General features: G+C 47.5%; 1 protein-coding gene across 6 annotated transcripts in view; it reads right to left on the bottom strand.

Annotated features, from left to right (window-relative positions):
• Positions 1-416: 416 nt before the first annotated feature.
• The window catches only part of TDP1 (tyrosyl-DNA phosphodiesterase 1), a 74503-nt gene continuing 53525 nt past the window's right edge, over positions 417-21394 (bottom strand). Inside the window, exons 14-16 of one of the 6 annotated variants that reach the window (XM_061182804.1) lie at positions 18178-18280; positions 7532-7640; positions 417-694 (exon numbers count right to left, since the gene is read on the bottom strand). In XM_061182804.1, coding sequence (XP_061038787.1) covers positions 621-694; positions 7532-7640; positions 18178-18280 — 286 coding nt within the window. In that variant the 3' untranslated portion in view covers positions 417-620. Of the gene's footprint in view, positions 695-7531; positions 7678-7831; positions 8074-11099; positions 11288-17234; positions 17295-18177; positions 18281-21394 lie in introns of those variants that run through there. The other 5 variants (XM_061182805.1, XR_009699577.1, XR_009699578.1 and 2 more) reach the window with 5 other exon arrangements.

Here is a 21394-nt window from a genome sequence, read left to right as displayed (position 1 = left end):
TGGGTGAGGGGAGGGCAGGTGGTCCTTGAGCAGGAAGGCAGCCAGCATGGCCGGGGTCGGGGGGGATGAAACGTCGTCTAAAGCTGCAGGGTGACGACGGTCAATACGGCCCATGGCGTCGGGGTAGCCGCCCCAGCCGACACACGCCAGACTCCCTCCAGCAACCCCGAGACACACTCAGAAAGCTGAGAGAGGGCTGGGTGAGAGGTCACATTCCTGCTCTGAGAAGTTTCAGCTGGATCCAGAGCACCTTTCCTGACAGAGCACAACCGACACAAGTCAACCTTCAATTCACAAGCGCTGACACCGCCGTGGAAGTCCTCATCACTAGGAAGATCACTTTACACCTATATATTCTTTTAATGTGGTGAAGTTTAATAGCTTTCATTCCAAAGCATAGAAAAGGGAATTAAGAAAATATATAATTTTTTAAAGTGAGAATGTTAACAATGGCCATTAAAAGGATAACCAACATCTGTGTTTGAAAGCTCGACCTTTGCAAAGAGTTTTGTAGGGGGGCAGATAAAACATTAAGAAAAGTGAACACCCAGTGCAAACAAGAACATCCAATGTTTGGGGTTCAATGCCTTACACGTCAACTTCACAGTACTTCACTGCTCTCAGGAGGGAACCCACATGTTCCCATGTGTATCTGGTGCTTTGACATAAGGAATGTTCCAAATCCAGGGCCGATCTGGGGGAAAAAAAATTACATAAGTATAATACTGATTTAAATAGGATTACAGAAAATTCACCCACCTGACAGGATAAAACTACTCATGGGCCGGAGTCTACAAATCATGAAGAGCCTTTTTTGAATCAAGCCCCGACGAGAGCCCTTATAGGTAAGAGCTTGTAGTAAAGGTTCATGTTAAGACACGGGTGAGTGAACATGGGAGCAGGCTGAAGCCCGGGGTGAATGCTGGCTTGCCACTTATGTTGACAAGTCACTTCACCTCTCTGAGCCTCAGTTTCCTTATTTGTATCTAAGTCGTGGAGCTGTCAGGAGGATTAAATGAAATAAACCCGTGTAGTGCACAAGACACAGTGTTCCGCACAGAGAGAATGTAACAAATGAGGGCAGCTCATTTTCTTCTTTTAAGAACCTGCAGAAACCAACAGTGACAATGGGTACAGTCAAAGGCCATTTTTCTGCTCTCAGCAGCTGGTCATCGTCACACAGAACCAAGAGGCCCAGCGTCACATCCCTGAAATGGTTTTGTTCTGTAACTTAAGGCTAGTGATTGATAAGGCATAAAGGTCTCTGTATAATGACCGTAGACCAACGTTGAGGAAAGCAACATGCCTTGGAATGGTACAACGGAAAGATGACCTAGGTTCAAATCCTGCCTTCATCCTTCTCTGCATCCTGAGGAAGGCATGTGGATTTTGGCCTCAGGTTCCCTATCTCTGAAATGGGAAGTAATTACATTAGCAACCTCCCAGGATTATTGTGAAGCATGAATGAGAGAACATCTGTGAAAGTTCCTGGCATGTTGTAGGTGCTCAATATGTGTGAACTTTTCTTCCTTTTAACTGATGTTTCACAAATTGAAAAAATTGGAACAAATCTCTTTTACCACACATGGCTAGTGCCAGAGTCAAACCATTTCAAAAAGAACCATAATAATATGGGTAGGGTGTAGGGACTTCCCTGGTGGCACAGTGGTTAACAATCCGCCTGTCAATGCAGGGGACACGGGTTCAAGCCCTGGTCCTGGAAGATCCCACATGCTGCGGAGCAACTAAACCTGTGCGCCACAACTACTGAGCCTGCGCTCTAGAGCCCACGAGCCACACTACTGAGCCTGTGCTCTAGAGCCCGTGAGCCACAGCTACTGAGCCCGCGTGCCACAACTACTGAAGCCCGCGCACCTAGAGCCCGTGCTCTGCAACAAGAGAAGCCACTGCAATGAGAAGCCCAAGCACCACAACGAAGAGTAGCCCCTGCTCTCAGCAACTAGAGAAAGCCCACGTGCAGCAACGAAGACCCAATGCAGCCAAAAATAAATAATTAAAAAAAAAATATGGTTAGGGTATAAATACACTGCAAGGATGAAAAATAAACCCCCATATTATTGTCCTGAGAAATATGGAGAGATGGAAGGGTTGCGTGCTTCTAGTAAACTGGCCACTTGGCAGGTCAGCTGAGATGGACCATCCCACTGCAGCAGCTGCTCTACGGCCCCCGCCAGCAGCCCCTGGGGGAGGCTTTCTCCTTTTCCTGAACAGAGGCAGATGGTAGCTTGGAGGCCGACCTGGCAAACAATGGTATCTGCTGCTCCTTCCGCCCAGCCTCGCTGTTTGTTTTGAATAATCACAGGGCGAGTATGCAAATGACAGCTCCCAGCAGGAAGTGCAGGAAAAGAATGCCAAAGATGGCAACAAGTTATCAGAACCCTGTTCTCTCCCCTTTGGCCTTGAGATGGTTTGAAAGCATGAAACCACACTTTCTGGTAATTAAGTTTCTTAAGAGGTAAGGGGCTAGCAGGGCTAGAGACTTGACTCCCTGGCTACTCACTGGCCTTAAGAAAGCACCCGCTCTCTTCCACTGGAAACACCATCTTCTGGGGCTGGACTTCCCCTTATTTACCCCTCTCCCTGCAAACTGCTCTGTTGGGCAATGTCTGCTCTGCTTCATCCCCCAGGCAGAAGACCCCCCAATCGTTGCTATATGAATAGCCATTACAGAGATTCTTCACCAGTGCAGATCTGTGATACAGACATTTGCCAGTGAGGCTGTAACTTAAAGACCACCACTGCATTTACAGTGGACCCTTGAACAACTTGGGTTTGAACTGTGAGGGTCCACTTATATGTGATTTTTTTCAATAAATACACACTACACGATCAGTGGTTGGTTGAATCTGGGGATGTGGAACTGCGGATACGGATGGCTCACCATGGGGCTTGAGCATCTGTGGATTCTGGGATCCAAGGTGGGTCCTCGACCAATCCCTGGCAGATACCAAGGGATGACTGTATTCCTTTCCCTCAAATTTAGCCAACGATGACCAAGCGAGGACCTGGAAACCACGCTCCTGGCAAATCCCCCCGAGGCTCTGCTTTATAAATGAGCAAATGTCTGCACCTCCCAGTCAGAGCCTTTCCATGCCAGCTGCAAGGCCTTCCACTACCGTGGGGGAAGGCCACAAAAAGGGCCAAGAGGAAGGTGAAAAGAGGGGGGTTATGATTCTGTTGTGTCTTTTTACCCATTACTACTGGAAATCAGCCATTACCACTCACTGGCTCAGATGAAGGACTGTTTTAGGCAATCCTCCTAAACTGTCCCACGAGAGAACAACTTGCCTCATGATACAGTCACACGTGTATATGAAATACCTGCTAGTGCTGGTTAGATGCCTGGTACTCCACTAGACAAACACGAAGGCCTCTCAAGTTTACGGTCCAGGGGGCAGGCAGACAAGCAGGCGCGCCCTGCTGCTGGGAAGCTGAACCCCACTGTGTCTGTGCAGCAGTTCCCTGACTGGGCTGATGTGGGAATTGCCGGCACGTTTTTCTGGGACCCACCCCTGGAGAGCTCGTTTCAGTAGGTCTGGGCTGGGGCCTGGCAATGTGCACCTTCGTCAAGTTCTAAAGGTGATCTTCACAGAATCTGTTCGGGATCTGAGGCTAAAGGGGATGAAAAACGTCTTTTCTTTTTCTGGAATATGATGAAAGGATTTAAAACAGGAGAGGGAACGATCAGATGAGCCTGGTAGCAGCGTGGAGGATGGCATCCAGGGGGAGGAGCGCAGAACCAGGGAAATGAAAGCACAGCACAGCCCGGGTGAGAGTCCGGCTGAGGCCTGTGTTAGGGCCACGGTGGGGGAGGACGAAGGACAACCTGGGGGGCGTGGTTCCCTCTGTGTGTCCCTGTGGTCAGGGACTGCATGCTACAGTGTGTGATTTACAATGTTAGTGATTTTGCTTTGTAAAAGTTTTCTTTTAAAAACACAGTTCCTGCTAGTAAAATGGGTTTGGGTAAGTGTAACTTTTCATGGGAGGAGAAATATAAACTCAAGGAGGGCAAGGATTTGTGTCTGTCTTGTTCTCTGATCTATTCCAGGCACTCAGCTGGTGTCTGTGCACAGCAGGTTCTCAATGATACACCTGTGGGGAGAGAGAATAAGCAGCAAGCACAAAGCAGGTGCTCCTGTAGCTGAGTCTTTGTTTTTCTTTTATTTGATCAATTTCTTGGTGTCAGGATGTCTGGTGGTCTCTTGCATCCAACTGTGATTTGTTCACATTAGTATATTTCTCTGCTAAGCTTTTCTTATAGTCTCCTGACTTAAAAAATACTGAACAAGATCTTATATATGTTAGAGTGGCTTGAAAATCACTTATTCAAATGCAGTTTTTTTTTTTTTTTTTTTAAATTTATTTTTGGCTGCGTTGGGTCTTTGTTGCTGCGCGTGGGCTTTCTCTAGTTGCGGTGAGCGGGGGCTACTCTTTGTTGCGGTGCGCAGGCTTTTCATTGTGGTGGCTTCTCTTGTTGCAGAGCACAGGCTCTAGGCGTCCTGGCTTCAGGAGTTGTGGCTCGCAGGTTCTGGAGCGCAGGCTCAGTAGTTGTGGCGCATGGGCTTAGTGGCTCCGCGGCATGTGGGATCTTCCTGGACCAGGGCTCGAACCCATGTCCCCTGCACTGGCAGGCGGATTCTTAACCACTGTGCCACCAGGAAAGCCCCAAATGCAGTGCTTTTGAAATGTTCTTAACCACTCAATTTTTCCAAACACTGGTAAGATGCCTTTTTTTTTTTACATTTATTTATTTTTGGCAGTGTTGGGTCTTTGTTGCTGCACGCGGCCTTTATCTAGTTGCAGCGAGCGGGGGCTACTCTTTGTTGCGGTGCGTGGGCTTCTCACTGCAGTGGCTTCTCTTGTTGCGGAGCACGGGCTGTAGGCACGCGGGCTTCAGTAGTTATGGCTTGCGGGCTCTAGAGCACAGGCTCAGTAGTTGTGGCACACGGGCTTAGTTGCTCCGCGGCATGTGGGATCTTCCCGGACCAAGGATTGAACCTGTGTCCCCTTCATTGGCAGGCGGATTCTTAACCACTGCACCACCAGGGAAGCCCAAGATGCCTTTTTAAGGTGCACATGACTCCCCCGAATGTTGGCTTTACAGGAAATGGTGATATCTGAATCCCTGGCATTATTCTACATACTAGTAAAGCAGTGTGGAAGGTAAAACAGTACTGATAAAAAAAACTAAAATGTTCCAGTCTCTCTCGCATATGTCTTTCAAAGGAAATGCGTAAAAAATAGAAAACTCACTTTAACAATGGAAAACTTCTGCTTGCTGGTCAAATAAAAGGATTACCATTTTCATTACATGGTCTAAGATACTACCTAGTTGGAAACTTTTAAGTTCTTGGGAATGCTTTTTCTAGTGGAACTGAGGGAACCTCAGGATATTTTTAAGGCTCCTCTACCTCTTCCATTCTTGCTTTTACAGTCCTTTGGAGATTACGATTAAAGGGAGGGGGTGAAATTCCAGCCAAGGTTCCAGGCTGTGGGTGGGAGGTACAATGCCTGAGGCCAGACCGCAGGAGGCTAAGCCTAAATAAGGCTGTCACAGTTAGTCCTTCCCACCTCCAACCTGTTTATTCAGGAGCACTCAGGTTGGGGGTAGGGGTGAGGGACATGAAGAGCAGAGAAAGGGAGAAAAGACAGAGGTGCAGCGCAAAGCCAGAAGCGGGGAAGGTCACTGGGTCATGTCCTGGGCTAGGGACTGTCCTGCACAAGCCTCAGCCTCTTCTGAATGTCAGCTCATCGGGGGAGGGGGAGGGATGGCCATCAATCCACTGTTATAACTGAACTGGACATTTTAAATAACAGAAACAATGGCTAACAGTAATCAGCTGCTAACTCTGAGCTGGACGCTGGGTTAGATGCTTTCTAGACCATATCTCAGTCACTCTTCAACAGTGAGCTATGCACTCTCATGTTCTCATTTTGCAAACAGAGACACTAAGGCCTAGAGAATGCAAACCACTGCCCAAGGTCACTTAATAAGTTGTCAGGCTGGCACATAAACACAGCCTGGATCTAAAGCATCTGTGGGTTGGAGGGTGGGGAGGAGTGGTCACGGATTTCTTGAAATTCTGGTAAAACCTCTTGCTAGTGAAAAATGAACGTGTGTGAATTTACAACACATTTAGAGGACTCGACACATTTAGAGGACTCAGAAAAATGCACACGGCTTGGAAGGAAGGGAACAAGAATACCTTCCGAAACAGTATCCACACGACTGATCAGAGAGAGATGAAGTCACCTGGGCGATGCAGGATGAACTCTGTCAGATGTGCCAATACAATCTGAGAAATGGGTCCATCAGAAGGGCAGGTTTGGTTCACCACAAAAGCCAAAAGGGCGAGTGAGGGCGGGGAGGTAGCTAGAACCCAACCAGCATCGCTCAGGGAAGGAAGGGACCCACTGGGGCAAGGCTGACTCCGTTAGGGAATCCGAGAGTTTGGAATATTAATGGAGTGGCATCATCAAAACTTACCAATCAAAAACCAAATTTTCCCTGTTCACATTCAGCCTTCACTCAAAAACCATAGATTACAATCTGGCTACCTGTGTAGGCCTCTACCCTCCAGGGGAAAATACGCCAGCCACAGTGATATAAGAATCTGCCATTTTAAATTAATAAGCTTGTCCCCATTACGCATCTCCTCCAGGGTGAGCTTGGTGAAGTGTGAACTCACCCCCAAGACAGATTTCCTGGGGCTGAGAAGAGTAGCCCTGAGGCCAGCGGGGCTGGGTCAGAGCTGGGATGAGGTGGTGCCGCCATCCCAGCCAGCCTTCCTCCAAAAAGCGCTGGGAACCTGGACCAATACTCCACTGGCTTTCTCTTGTGAAAAATACCTGGTCACTGCCCTTGAAGTCCTCACCTAGTGCAGCAGTTCTCAGAGTGTGTGGCCTAGGGACCTACTTTTCAAGGGGGTTGGGGAGGGGGAAATACCTGTAAAGTCAAAATTACTGTTAACGTAACATTAAGCCATTATTTGTCACTTTCACATGAGTGTACAGACGCTACACGACCTGTGTGATAACACAACAGAGCAGCCGTGAGAATCCTGCTGTTAACCCAGATAATAAAGGGGTCTGCAAAAAAGGTAAACAATGCCATCTTCCAAACTAACTTGTTTTTGGGAATAGTCATTTTATATATTTTTAAATATACAAATGGGTTTATTAGTATTTTAAAATAAGTTAATATTTAAAAATTTATTGGTTTTAATTGCTGATATGATACATATCAATAGCTATAAAAGCCCACGTAAACAAACGCCCTTTGTGGTCCTCAGTAATAAAATGTAGAGGGGTTCTGAGACCAACCAGTTTGAGAACTGCGGCTCCGGTGGCCACACACGGGGCAGCAAGGGAGCCTCTGCAAAAACCTGCGCTTCCAGATCCACCCATGAGCCAGGCTCCCAGGGAGAGCCCAACCCAATGGCTTTCCCTGGGCTCTGTTTGTTTCTGCTCTGGTACACACACCCAAGGTTTTCTTTCACCAGTGTCTCACCTTTACTTCCATACAGTTCTGGAGGTAGGTCATACGGCACAGGAAAGGAGGTTGTTGGCTCCTGGCTCCCTGAGAAGAATTTCTGTTTCACTCTGAAACTGTCCAGGCCCTGCCGACACACAGAATCTATAATTGCATCTCATTTTCTGGAAAAAGATATCAAGAAGCAATTATATTTTTATGATACTCACAACAAAATTCAGAGCTATTTTTGTTATTTCAGTGCTATTTTTTTTTTTAATTTTTTTTTAAATTTTTTAAAAATTTTTTATTTTTTTAATGCTATTCTTGTCTGCTTACATTCTTTTTATGTATGTATGTATGTATGGCTGTGTTGGGTCTTCGTTTCTGTGCGAGGGCTTTCTCTAGTTGCGGCAAGTGGGGGCCACTCTTCATCGCGGTGCGCGGGCCTCTCACTGTCGCGGCCTCTCTTGTTGCGGAGCACAGGCTCCAGACGCGCAGGCTCAGTAATTGTGGCGCACGGGCCGAGTTGCTCCGTGGCATGTGGGATCTTCCCAGACCAGGGCTCGAACCCGCGTCCCCTGCATTGGCAGGCAGATTCTCAACCACTGCGCCACCAGGGAAGCCCTCAGTGCTATTTTTGATATTCAGTAGGTCAAATATATTTACAACACTCCCCCAAATATTCTTTCCTAAAAATAAGAGATCCAAATGTCAGAAAATAAACTATAGCAAACTTTGCAAGTCTAATAAAGGATACAAAGACATAAGAGAAAAACAATTTTGGATGTTACAGCCCATTTCTACTAACCTCTGTGTACAGCAGCAGGGAGTGTGTAGAAGACACTGTGTAAAAATACCTCTGAATACTTTCGATATTGCTATCTATAGTAATGGGCTACTCACTCTGGTGAAGGATGAAAGTTGCTTTCAGGTATCATGAAAGTGTCCAATACGATGGGATAGGAATATAAAAGTGAGAACTCTTCAAGACCCATCAAAATGGAAGGTTTATCCCAAGAACTCGAGAATAGGCTACTATTAACTCTGGATCTGAATCAGGGTGCAACTATAGGTGCCACACCCAGGCCGATGTACACACTGCACTGCTTCCTTACACAGGGCCTGCCCGGTAGTGGGGGTGCCTACTACGTTGGCTTTGCCCTCCCCAGGCCTCCACGCATCGATCATCTCCTGGCCCCCTTCCCGGATGATCCTGGCATTCTGTTTTTGCCTCATTCCTCTGGCCACCCATCCACGCACAGATCCACCCTTCTCATCCTAAATACCCACATATCAAACAGTGCTAACGTCTATGAACCCATATAACGAGCTACAACTACAGTTCTTCGGAAGATGAGGTAAGTGTCAGGGCTGTGTGGACCTGGGCTTTGGGCAACCTTAGTTGAGTCTCTGTGCTGGTATTTACGGGCTGTGTGAATGGCTCACATCTGCATTCATTCATCCCACACATTATTTCTTGAGTCCCCCTTTTGTGTCAGGCATGGGTGCCGGGCAGAGTGCACACGAGTCAGAACAATTATCATGATCCCTGTTCTCGTGGCATGTACAGTCTAGTAGGGAGACATTAAACAAATGCATTTATAGAAGTAAAATAAATAACTACAATTTTTGATAAGTGCTATGAGAGAAACAGAGGAGTCCTAGAAGAGAGAATAGCAGGCCTGTTTTAGATTTGGGGGTGAGGGGGTGCTCAGCGGAAGCCTCCCTAAAAAAGTGACATTTTAATTAAACTACGAAAAGTGAATAGCGTTTGGTCAGTTGAGAGTGGAAATAATAATGTTCCAGGGACTTCCCTGGTGGTCCAGTGGGTAAGACTCCGCACACCCAATGCAGGGGGCCTGGGTTCGATCCCTGGTCAGGGAACTAGATCCCGCATGCTGCAACTGAGAGTTTGCATGCCGCAACTAAGAAGTCCACATGCTGCAACGAAGATCCTGCATACTGCAATGAAGACCAGGTGCAGCCAAATTAAAAAAAAAAAAAAAGTTCCAGGAGGAGGGAATAGCATCTGCAATGGCCCAGAGATGGCAAAGAGCTTGCGTGTGCTAGGAACTAAAAAAGATGGTCAGTGGGACACTTGGCCACTTATTCACTAGGCCTCAATTTCCTCATTTGTAAAATTGGAATAATAACTTTCTGGATGTTACCACATCAACGTTTCTTACTTCAACACCTAGCACAAGTCTTGGTGCATAGCTGGTCAAGCAATGTTGAGCTGCAAAAATGGGATTAAAGTACCTTCCCTGCTTACTTTATAGGCGTCTGCACAGAAGCAAATGCAACAAGATGCACAAAAGTGCTTTGTGCCAGTGAAGACCTACAGGAAGGTAGGGGTGACAGCACCAACCAAGATGGTGGTTAGTAACTCCGTGAAAGGCAACACGTGACAGACGCCGGGCACAAACTCTAGGCAGAAAGGGAAGAAATGACCTCTTGCCAGTGGCAGGTTAAGAAAAGGGTCTGTAGAAAATGTTTTTGCTGGGCCTTGAAAAACTGATGTAATTTTGATAGAGAGCTGGCAGGGAAGAGCATCAGGGGGAGATCGGCATGACCAAAGGCGGAGCTGGAAAAGCACAGAGCTGGCATTTCAGGGGGACAGCGAGTGAAGCAATGCCCCGGAGGAGAGCCTGGGACACTGGAAAGGAAACGCAGAGCCAGGCTGCAGAGGGTTTTGAAGGAAGCGGCTTTGGACATCTGAGGCTTCTACCTGTTTATCTGGGCCCAACTCCTGGCCATAGTGACTCGGGACGGGCAAGCGGCCTGAGTCAGAGGTGCTGGGGAAGAGATCACCTTTCTCTGGGGAGATCACCTTTCTCTGGGGAGCTCACCTGGCAAGGTGCGAGCCCTAAGCTGCTGGGGGGCGTCTCATGTCCTTCAAACAGAAGTGGGTGTTAGAAGAACTGAACACTGATGACATGGCCCACGCCCCTGGATTTAGCCCTGCCTGAAGCAAGTTTGAGCTGGTTATCCTTCACTTACAACCCAGGGTGTCACAGGACCCCGTTTAGAGTGTGGCCTTTACTGTGATATACGGTGAGGAGTTGCAGGGTTTTTGTTTTTTTTTAAATTTTTATTTATTTATTTTTGGCCGTGTTGGGTCTTCGTTGCTGCACACGGGCTTTCTCTAGTTGTGGCGAGCGGGGGCTGCTCTTCGTTGCGGTGGGCGGGCTTCTCACTGCGGTGGTCTCTCCTATTGTGGAGCACGGGCTCTAGGCACGTGGGCTCAGTAGTTGTGGCACACGGGCTCTAGAGCGCAGGCTCAGTAGTTGTGGCACATGGGCCTAGCTGCTCCGCGGCATGTGGGATCTTCCCGGACCAGGGCTCGAACCCGTGTCCCCTACACTGGCAGGCGGATTCTTAACCACTGTGTCACCAAGGAAGTCCCGAGTTGCAGGGTTTTGAACAGAGAAGTTCCAATGTAAAGGTGGAATGGCACAGACAGGAGGATGGACCGGACTGGGAATTACTAGAGCCCGAAGACCAAGAGCTATTACAACAGGAATGCGAGATGGATTAGAAATGGTAATGGGGATCCAAGTGTAAGTATCATCACAACAAAAGATGAGATAAAAATGAGGTGAATTTGGATGAGAAACAGAAAGACAGAAATGGAAGCCTCTGAAAGAGGCTGAGGGAAAACACAGTAAAAATCAGAGCCAAAAAAAAAAAGAAAGTGGGGTACTTCCCTGGTGGTCCAGTGGTTAAGACTGCACGCTTCCACAGCAGGGGGCATGGGTTCCATCTCTGCTCGGGGAACTAAGATCTTGTATGCTGCATGGAGTGGCCAAAAAAAAAAAAAAAAAAGAATTTGTGCCTGGGCAGATGGGATTGGATGGGATGACTGGATGTGGATGTGCCAGTGGCAGCAGTGGAATGCCAGGACATGGCTCTATTCGCTGAGTCAGAGAACATGAGAGGTTACAAAGAAACACCACCTGAAACAGTGTTGCTCAGCTGTGGCCTCCTGGGAAACCCTGAGAGCCCTGAACCCATGCGCTGGGCCCAAGGCAGGCTGTCAGAGGTGGTGCGGGGAGCACGAGGGGGGGTTAATGTGGCGGCTCTTGTCAATTGTACTAGTTCTTCCAGCCAGAGCCATCTTTGGCAACAGAGGGACAATAAAATAGTTTAACCAGAATGGAGAAAAGAGAAAGTAGAGACTCGAAGACTGAAAGTTCTTGGGGATTTAGTGGCAGCATTTTTGACTCCGATTATAGGAAAGAGAACCTGCCATCTGGGGAGCAAGTGAACCTGGCGCTGAGCAGGGGCTGAGCTGGCTCTCAGCCCTGGGACAAGGGCAGGGATGCTCAGGGTACCTTCCTCTGGAGGAAGGAGTTCAGGACATCGATCCATCATTCTGAGATGGTTTGTGCATTATTCCCAGAGGTAGGAGGCGTTCTAGACACAAAGTGCTGGGCAGCCTAGTAGGCGCCTGACAAAGTACGTACTCAGTAAACACCAAAATGCACCAAGTTCAAAGACAGAAAATTTCTATCTCCCTGAAATACAGATGCCTGAGGGTGTGGAATACAGCTGCTGGTCTTTGAAATCATTAGATGATCTTTCCTATATTGAGATTTTTCTGAACCTAAATGCATTAGTCTAATCTAAAAGTTAAATACACCTAAATTAAAGGGACAACTCAAAAAACATAATAAAACTGATAAATTGATGTTAGACATTAAAAGAATAAAGTCTTCAATTAAACATTTATTAAGCACCTACTATGTAGCAACAATAGCCAAGTGCTGGGTACACAATCAAATGTACCTCGACATTAACCCCCAAAGCCCTTGCAAGTGTTCCTAATCAAAGGGAAAGCTACTGACTCCATGCTCTATGGCAAGTTAGGTTAATTTCAAAATGATGTTTACTGATTCATTCATTTAAAAGCAGCAGAAAAAAATGGGAAAAAATCAATATTTGGTTACCAGGGACTTATCAGCTTCCAGATCAATCCCAGAAGTTTCAAATGGCATCATAATCATGAATGGGAAGTGCTGGCTCTCCATCTACTGCAGTTTGTAGGCCACACAGCGTGTCCCTTCACATGGCCATTGGTTCCTGAGTGACAGGCCTGTATGACGGCTGTGGGAAAGGAGAGCTGCCGGGTTTCTTCCGGCCGACCACCTCTGCAGTGCTTGAGACTGTGCCATTCTGGGCACAAAACCTGACCGTTTGCAATGCTGGCCTCAAGTCAGCGTTCAGGAGCACAGAGATCAGGATGGCCCACTGGTGAAGGATAGAAGTGGCAATTCTGGCTGCTGCTAACTCAGAAACGTGGGCGTTTCGGACATGGAGTTCTGCCTAAGGGCCACAAAGGTGGGCTGATCTCAAGAAACTGGATTTTGGATGCTGTCCAGTCAGAAGAACGACTACAAAACTGGGTGCTAAGTAAGTCTTTGGCAAATGTGTAACTAAAGGTATAAAAAGACATATCTTGATAGTCCTGAAGGGAGAAACCCAAAGAAAGAAATCACACTGGGCTTCATTTCACAACAAACTGCCTTACTGTCAGTAACCCTTTTAAGATTATGGCCAATACAGAAATCTTTAAGACATTAAATGAATATACAGGGATTGGCATTTGTAGTTAAGGCAACAGACTTCCGTGAGTGAGTGAGAGCGAGCGTGAGCCTGTGTGTACGGTTTAGTTTGCACAGAACAGCCACAGGCGAGCCATCCCACGCTGCGGGTTGCTCACGACGAGGTTCGTGAGCACACTTAAGCACCTACTGCACCCGACGCCCCTTGGACTAAATCCACGTTGCCTCTGCAGCCACTGTTTTGCACACGTGTTCTCCTCACAGAAAGGGGAGAGGGTACTCCGGGAACCTCAAGGGAGCAACACCGACAGACTTCACTCAGAGCCTCCCGTGTGCCGGCCCTCCATGAGAGCAGCTCCCAGCCCAGTCAAGGAGACACACGAGTCATCGATGAGGACACAGGGGACACAGGAAAAGCCCCAGTTCTCGAAGGCTGTGGGGCGCAGAGGAGGGACACCTGGAGCAGAGATGTGAGAGGCAGGTGGGGTTAGGGGCCTCGGGGGGTCGTTCCTGCTACAGATTAAGGCTGCTGAGAAGGGTGGTATGGTGGCTCATTCTACGTGTCCACGTGACTGGGCCATGGGATACCCAGGTAACCGGTAAACATCACTCTGGGCATCTCTGAGGGTGTTTCTGCATGGGGTTAGTATTTGAATCAGTGGACTGAGTAAAGATGATCCGCGCCAATGATGTACCATCCAGCCAGTGGGGGGACTGAGTGGAACAAAAAGGCCGAGGAAGGGCTGCTTGGCTGGGACATCTGTCTTCTCCTAAACTCAGACTGGGACGGAAAGCATGGGGTCCTGGTCCTCAGGCCTTCAGACTCAGGCTGGCCCACACCACCAGCCCTCCTGGTCTCCAGCTCACAGACGGCAGGGCTTGGGACTCCTTGTGCTCCAAAATCGTGTGAGCCAATTCCTCACAGTAAGTCTCTTTCTCTGTGTATCTATATATCCTATTGGTTCTGTTTCTCCAGAGAAGGCTAAGGGGCCTGGTCCAGAACGAGAGGCCGTCGCTCTGTGTGGCTGGAACACGAAAGGCCAGGATTGAGAGGGAAGAGGTCAGACCCGAGGAGTCAGGAGTCAGGCCGCAAAGGGAAAAGCAGGCCATGCTAAGGAGTCATAGGATTTGAAGCAGGTGGGAAACATGACAAGATTCACGGTCTGTAGATGTCCTGGCGGCAGTGGCTGAGCAGCGTGGAGGGGGCCTGGGAAGTGGGCCGGGAGGCAGGTCTGGACGTGGTGGCAGCAGGGATGGCCAGAAGGGACAGATTTACAGAGAGCATTAGGAGTTAGGGATGACAAGCCTAGGTGATTAAACAGATGTGGGGGGAGAGCGAGGAGTCGGGGATGACTTCCTGCACTCTGAGCTGGGACAGTGGGGGGAAGGCTAGGAGCAATTCATTCAGAATCAGAATTTTATAACAGTGTGGCGCAGGTGATTAAGATGATGATTTTGACGGTATCTGTAAGGCCCTTCTCCTCAAGCACCCTCGAATGATATAAATTACACTATAATCCTAAGGGGAGATAACTTTTATAGATTCAAATTCTCTGAAAATTGGCCTGATGAGACCACTAACCCTGCTTAAAAAACTGATGGCTTTCCACTATTCGCGTGGGACAAAGTCTACTCCAGCACGTCCTGCTTGCCACCTTCCTTCAGAACAGGACTCCAACCACAGAGCCCAGGCCACCCCCGGCCCCTTCCAGGCACGTGGAGCTGGTTGCTATTTCTCAAATATAACGTGCACTGTTCCCTCTGGCTGGGAGCCTCATCTCCCCTGATGGTGGGTTGAACCCACATTCATTTTTCAAGAGCCAGGTCAAATGTCATCTAAACGAAGCCTTCCCCAAGCCCCCCAGGCAGACTGCTCACTCCCTCTTCTCAGTACTTATATTCTGGACGCCCCATAGCTCTCATCACCTACTGTGATAACTTGTGTCTGCTTCCTTAACTTATCCATGAGCTTCCTGAGAACAAAGACTCCATCTCTTCGTCCTTGTGTTCCCAGGAGGAACCAAAGAGGACGCAGGAGGTGCTTGTGGAGCTGACTGTACAAGAGGTCATCTCAGGCAGCCAGATGTCCAGTGACGAGCCTGGCATGCACTCTGAGGAGGGAAAGTCGCTCCTTCACAAGCTAAGTCTCATTCTGTGCTCCTATAGCCTCATCAAGATGACTAATTACCTCCTGTCATAGATCTTTGGGTTGCCCTCAAAGTCAAAACCATAAATGTTAATTCTGTGAGGGCCAAACAAAGGTCTACTACTTTCCCAGAAGCTCCACATAACAGTAAATGATGCAGATGAGTTACAGTAGCTTAAGGACAAAGTCTCCTATGTTGCAAGATCCCCTTTAACTGCTTTCTGCAGATAAAACACACACCAACCCACTTACAGGTGAAACCCTCTGGCAGTAAGTTCCTACCTCTTGAGTGGCTTCCTAGCTCACAACAAACCCCCTTTTCTGGAAACAGGCCCCTACTCGGGGACGGGGTTGGGAAGGAGAGAGGCGTGCAGGGCAGACCCAAGCTTGCACAGTGACTGTAAATGCAGAACCCCTGGTAACAGGGCCGAGAAGCCATGTGGTGGAGTCACAGCAAGGGCGGCAGCCCAGAGACCCCGCCTGCTGCCCGAGCCCCAGAGCTGGCCAGCCCATCCCTCCCACGTCTCGGCTGTTCCTCCCTTCCTTTGATTCCATGACACTCTCCCTTCTGTGGGCCTATGTCAGCTCAAGTTCGTGTCTATAAAATGCACCTAAAAGAACTCGGACACCCACTTTGAGCCCTCTGGGCTCTGCACGCTCAGGCCAGGTGCCCTCCTCACGTCTGAGCACCCAAGCTCGCACCTGGGACGTCTCTCAAACAAGGCGTCTGCTTCACTTCTATGACCTTCTTGCTCAACTCGACCCTTAGCTCCTTAGGAGGCAAGGTCAAATACTTGCGTACTGTACACACGCCTCATCTCAGCGCTTTGCCCAAGTCATTTATGATTTGCTAAAGGACACGACAATCCGCCCAGATGGGAAAAAGTCTAATGGCAAGACAGCGGCAGTGTGTGGGTCCTTGTTAATGCTGTGGAGCAAGCCTGCTGTAAAGCACTGCTCCCCATGGGATCTGCATGTTGAGACGCCATGGAACCGCCTGCTGGAGAAGCCACTGTCTCAGTATGTCAACTACACGGTCCCCCTGCTGGGGGCCTTGCTCTTGAATCTGCTGGCACAGGACAGGGGGGGAGTCCATTTTTTAATATTCTTGCCTGATGGTCTTTATAAATAACTAAATCTCTGCTTTACCAAGAATGCGCTCTAGTGGGACTCGCTCTTATTCCAAAAGTATAGAAATAATAGTCTAGTCCAGAGTCAATTTGGGGATTCTAAATGATTATGCCCATTCTTTCTCTAATGTACACACAGAAACAATATTAGAGGTAAAAATTAGTAGCTTAGAAGGGTTGAGTGGTCCTGGAAGTGCAGTATACTTCTTTCCTAGCATCATTTTCATGATGAGGGATAAGGTCAGAACAGTTAGAAATGACTAGAATTTTGCAAATGCTGACATGAAAAGCCAAACAAGAGCGACGCAGAATTTATTCCTTTACTTAGGTGATTATTGGGAGATAATTCTAGCCTGAGTTCGAAGCTACAGCCACTATAATCACACCACATGACTGTGTATTATTACCCTGGTGCTGAGAATCTCCTACCTCCCTGTGATACAGCTGAGAGATCACAGGAGAATCAGTTAGAGACAGAGGCTTGAGAGCTAGATCCACTCAGCGGTGGAACCTTAGGGAAGTCACCTCCTTGTCTATGGAAACCATCTACTGACGGGGCTGCGGAGGTGGTGATCTTTAGCTGTAAGCAGCATTAGGATCTGCTGTTTGACTCTACAGGAAAGAAACAAAAAGTGTTAGAATCTGCCCTCAGGAGAGGCCTGTGGGACAGTTTAGCAGTGAAACCCTCTGAGACAGAGAAAAGGATGGATAAAGAGTGGCGAGGGGAGGAGAAAGGGAGACAAGAGCTCTTCCCCAGAGCATGCGTGAGACAAGGAACAGTGGGGAGGTCTGTCAGGCTGGGCGGGAGGGCAATCTCAGCTCGCCTTGAGACGATACCCACCCATCACAGGGCCTGGATATAAGTCTCGGGACAAGCACACAGCACTGCCCTGGCTAAGTCTTCTGGTCCAGCCCAAGTGGTTTGCCATGGGGCTGCATCACGTGTGTGTTTAGCTCAACTAGAGCAAGGGGCAAAAAAAAGAAAAAGAAAAAAGCATTAGGCATCACATGGTGTGGGCAGTTCCAACTGCATCCGCCAACGAGTGTGTGCCCAGAGTGGGGTTGGGGGTTAGAGGGGGGTACTGGGGACCCTGTGTGCCTCTTAAAGAAGGAACAGCTCTCTGGGCAAGAGGAATTCTAGTGTTGAGAGAAACATACGGCTTGTAAAACCCAGTCCCTACACGAAAACTAGCTACTCTGTTGGGTGTTCAGCTGCAGAAACTGAGGCCTGTTCCAAAGCCAGGATGCAAGCTGGCTGTTCTGGTGCCCTTCTGGGGGGCTTCCCAGTGAGTCTGGTAACACGTCCTCTGTGACCCCCGGGACTCTGTCTCTAGCAGATGCTGTGAGCTTCCCTGCCTCCCGGCTTGTGCTCAGGCCATTCCTCCCACGAGGCTGCCCTACCAGCTCCTCTCCGCTGATCGAGAATACTCAGCATCCTTCATTGCCCTCAAGCCGACCAGCTTCTGAAGGCGGTCTCCAGTCACCTAGAACAAGCCTCGCACTTGGCTGACTCATCCCTTTGGTGACTTGTCACTTACTACCTTACAGTAAATTTTCACATGCTGGTTCACAATCTTCATTTAAAGATTGTTATTAATTTTACCCAAAGCAATGCCTTTGATCACTAATCTGGAACACTCGAGAGCAGCGATCCCCTCACACCCAGAACAGTGATCGGTGAATAAATTCATCGGCTCGAGCCTGCGGTTGGGAGCACGGGCTCCGGGTCAGTGCACAAGCTTGCGACCTCCTGACCTCGGGCAGGTCATCGGGACTCAAGAAGAGAACACAAACCCCCATTCGCTTCACTCGTGACCAATCATCTATCAAGTGTGCACTTACAAATGCTGATGGGAGGAAAAGGACGCCGAGCTCATAGGAGCGGATCATCAGCTGGGCGCCGTTCTTCTCTAACGCTCCCCAGGCGGCCTTGGACAGATTGGCACTGCGGGGACAAGGACAGGGAGAGGATTGACTCAGTGAGGCGTTTTAGTGCAGGTCAAACTCTCACAGCTGCGAGAGCGACAGTCAAAGCCCGAGAGCCACAATCATGTCCTTTCAGCTTCTGGCAGAGTCCTGCATTTTGGGAAATGGAATGTAAATCCTGCTGTGCTATAATCCTCAAGATTTATCCAACTGCTTGGTGGGAATGTAAATTGATACAGCCACTATGAAGAACAGTATGGAGGTTCCTTAAAAAACTAAAAATAGAACTACCATACGACCCAGCAATCCCACTACTGGGCATATACCCTGAGAAAACCATAATTCAAAAAGAGTCATGTACCATAATGTTCATTGCAGCACTATTTACAGTAGCCAGGACATGGAAGCAACCTAAGTGTCCATCAACAGGTGAATGGATAAAGAAGATGTGCCACATACATACAATGGAAGATTACTCAGCCATAAAAAGAAACGAAATTGAGTTATTTGTAGTGAGGTGGATGGACCTAGAGTCTGTCATACAGAGTGAAGTAAGTCAGAAAGAGAAAAACAAATACAGTATGCTAACACATATATATGGAATCTAAAAAAAAAAAAAATGGTTCTGAAGAACTTAGGGGCAGGACAGGAATAAAGATGCAGACATAGAGAATGGACTTGAGGACACGGGGAGGGGGAAGGGAAAGCTGAGACGAAGTGAGATAGTGGCATGGACATATATACACTACCAAATGTAAAACAGATAGCTAGTGGGAAGCAGCTGTATAGCACAGGGATATCAGCTCGGTACTTTGTGACCACCTAGAGGGGTGGGATAGGGAGGGTGGGAGGGAGACACAAGAGGGAGGGGATATGGGGATATATGTATATGTATAGCTGATTCACGTTGTTATACAGCAGCAACTAACACAACAATGTAAAGCAATTATACTCCCATAAAGATGTTTAAAAAAAAAAGATTTATCCAACTGCTAATTAGAGATAGCTTCACCCTCACCTGTGTTTCCCCCTGAGGGCAGCTATTAAAATAATTATCCTTCCTTAGGAAGACCCCCCACCCCAAAACCGCTTTCCTTTTCACGACCCTGCTGTAGCCCTAGACAGGAGATCTCATTTTGTTGCATATAAAAGTAGCACTTAAGAAAAAAAACTATGTCAAGAAAATGCAAATCAAAACCACAATGATAAAGATGTTTTAAAAAAAAAAAAAAAAAAAAAAAAAAAAAAAAAAACCACAATGAGCTATCACCTCACACCTGTCAATGGCTATCATTAAAAAGACCACAAATAACAAATGTTGGCGAGGATGTGGAGAAAAGGGAACCCTGGTGCAGAGTTAGTGGGAATGTAAACTGACGCAGCCACTATGGAAACAGTATGGAGGTTCCTCAAATAACTAGAAATAGAACTACCATACGACCCAGCAATCCCACTCTGGGGTATATGTTCTATGAAAACAAAAACACTAATTTGAAAAGATACATGCACCTCCATGTTCATAGTAGCATTATTTACAATAGTCAAGATATGGAAGCAACCTAAGTGCCCACCACAGATGAATGGATAAAGAAGATGTGGTATATATTAGTAGTCCCCAACCTTTTTGGCACCAGGGACCAGTTTCATGGAAGACAATTTTTCCACGGACCGGGGGTGGGGTGGGGTGGGGGGGGGATGGTTTCAGGATGATTCAACTGCATTACATTTATTGTGTACTTTATTTCTATTATTATTACACTGTAATGTATAATGAAATAATTATATAACTCACTATAATGCTGACAGGAGGCAGAGCTCAGGCGGTAACATGAGCAGTGCGGAGCGGCTACCGTAAATACAGATGAAGCTTCGCTCGCTTGCCCACCGCTCACCTCCTGCTGTGCGGCCGGGTTCCTAACAGGCCACGGACTGGTACCAGTCCGTGGCCCGGGGGTTGGGGACCCCTCGTATATATAATACACACACACACACACACACACACACACAGAGACACAGACACACACACACACTAGAATATTACTCAGTCATGAAAAATGAAAAGTTGCCATCTGCAACAACATGGATGGACATGGAGGGTATTATGCTTATGAAGTCAGACAGAAAAATACTGTATGTTACCACTTATACATGGAATCTAAAAAATAAAACAAACAACTATAAATATAACAAACAGAAAGAGACTCACAGATACAGAGAACAAACTAGTGGTTACAGTGTGGAGAGGGAAGTGGGGGGCAAGACAGAAGTGGGGGATTAAGAGGTACCACCTACTGTGTATAAAATACATAGGCCACAAGTATGTATTGTATAACACAGGGAATAGAGTCAATATTTTATAAAAACTATAAATGGAGTATAATCTATAAAAATACTGAATCACTATATTGTATACCTGAAATTAATGTTATAAATCAACTATAATTAAAAAAAAACTATGTCAATATAATCTTAGAGTAGTATCTTAAGCTTCACATTCCCTTTTCTGCCTTTGGTTTTGGCCAGGGAGTGCTAATTTCTACTTTCAATCAAAAGAAAACAGCTCCAAGGGCACTAGATTTGTATTTGTATCCAGAAAGAAATAGTGCCTTTAGAATCATGTTTTATGTGGACAAAGAGTTGTAGATACGGCTGAAAATCACACGATGCAGCGGGAGGAAGGAGGCTTGGACCTGACCGGAGGCACCAGGATGCAAGCAGGATGCTCAGGAGCGGAGATGAAACAGCTCCGAGGCATCTTCAGAAACTCTCTCCTGCAGCAAGTCAGGCCGAGAGCTCTCATCCATCCATTAATCAGTGTAAACCCACTGGGACCATATTTTTCAATTAGGCGCACCCAAATTCTATCTCATTTTTAGAATGGAGAGTAAAACCTCAGCTATTTAGACCCTTAAAGCCTGACTTTGTGGATAACAGAAAGATTCGTTACAGATTCATTCACTGGGGCATCAACCACTCTCCTGAGCCAAGGGCTGGGACTGCTGTCGTGGAGATTGAAGTCAAGGAGAAACAGGCATCAATAAGGTGAAAAGAACGATCTCTGTTTAGCATTCTATGGGAACAGACAAGGAGGAGTATGGAAATCAGAGCTAAGGAAGCTCTTAAAGCAATTAAG

Source organism: Eubalaena glacialis, chromosome 2 (genome assembly GCF_028564815.1).
Source record: "Eubalaena glacialis isolate mEubGla1 chromosome 2, mEubGla1.1.hap2.+ XY, whole genome shotgun sequence".
Lineage (NCBI taxonomy): Eukaryota > Metazoa > Chordata > Mammalia > Artiodactyla > Balaenidae > Eubalaena > Eubalaena glacialis.
This window is presented reverse-complemented; position numbering and strand designations above follow the sequence as displayed.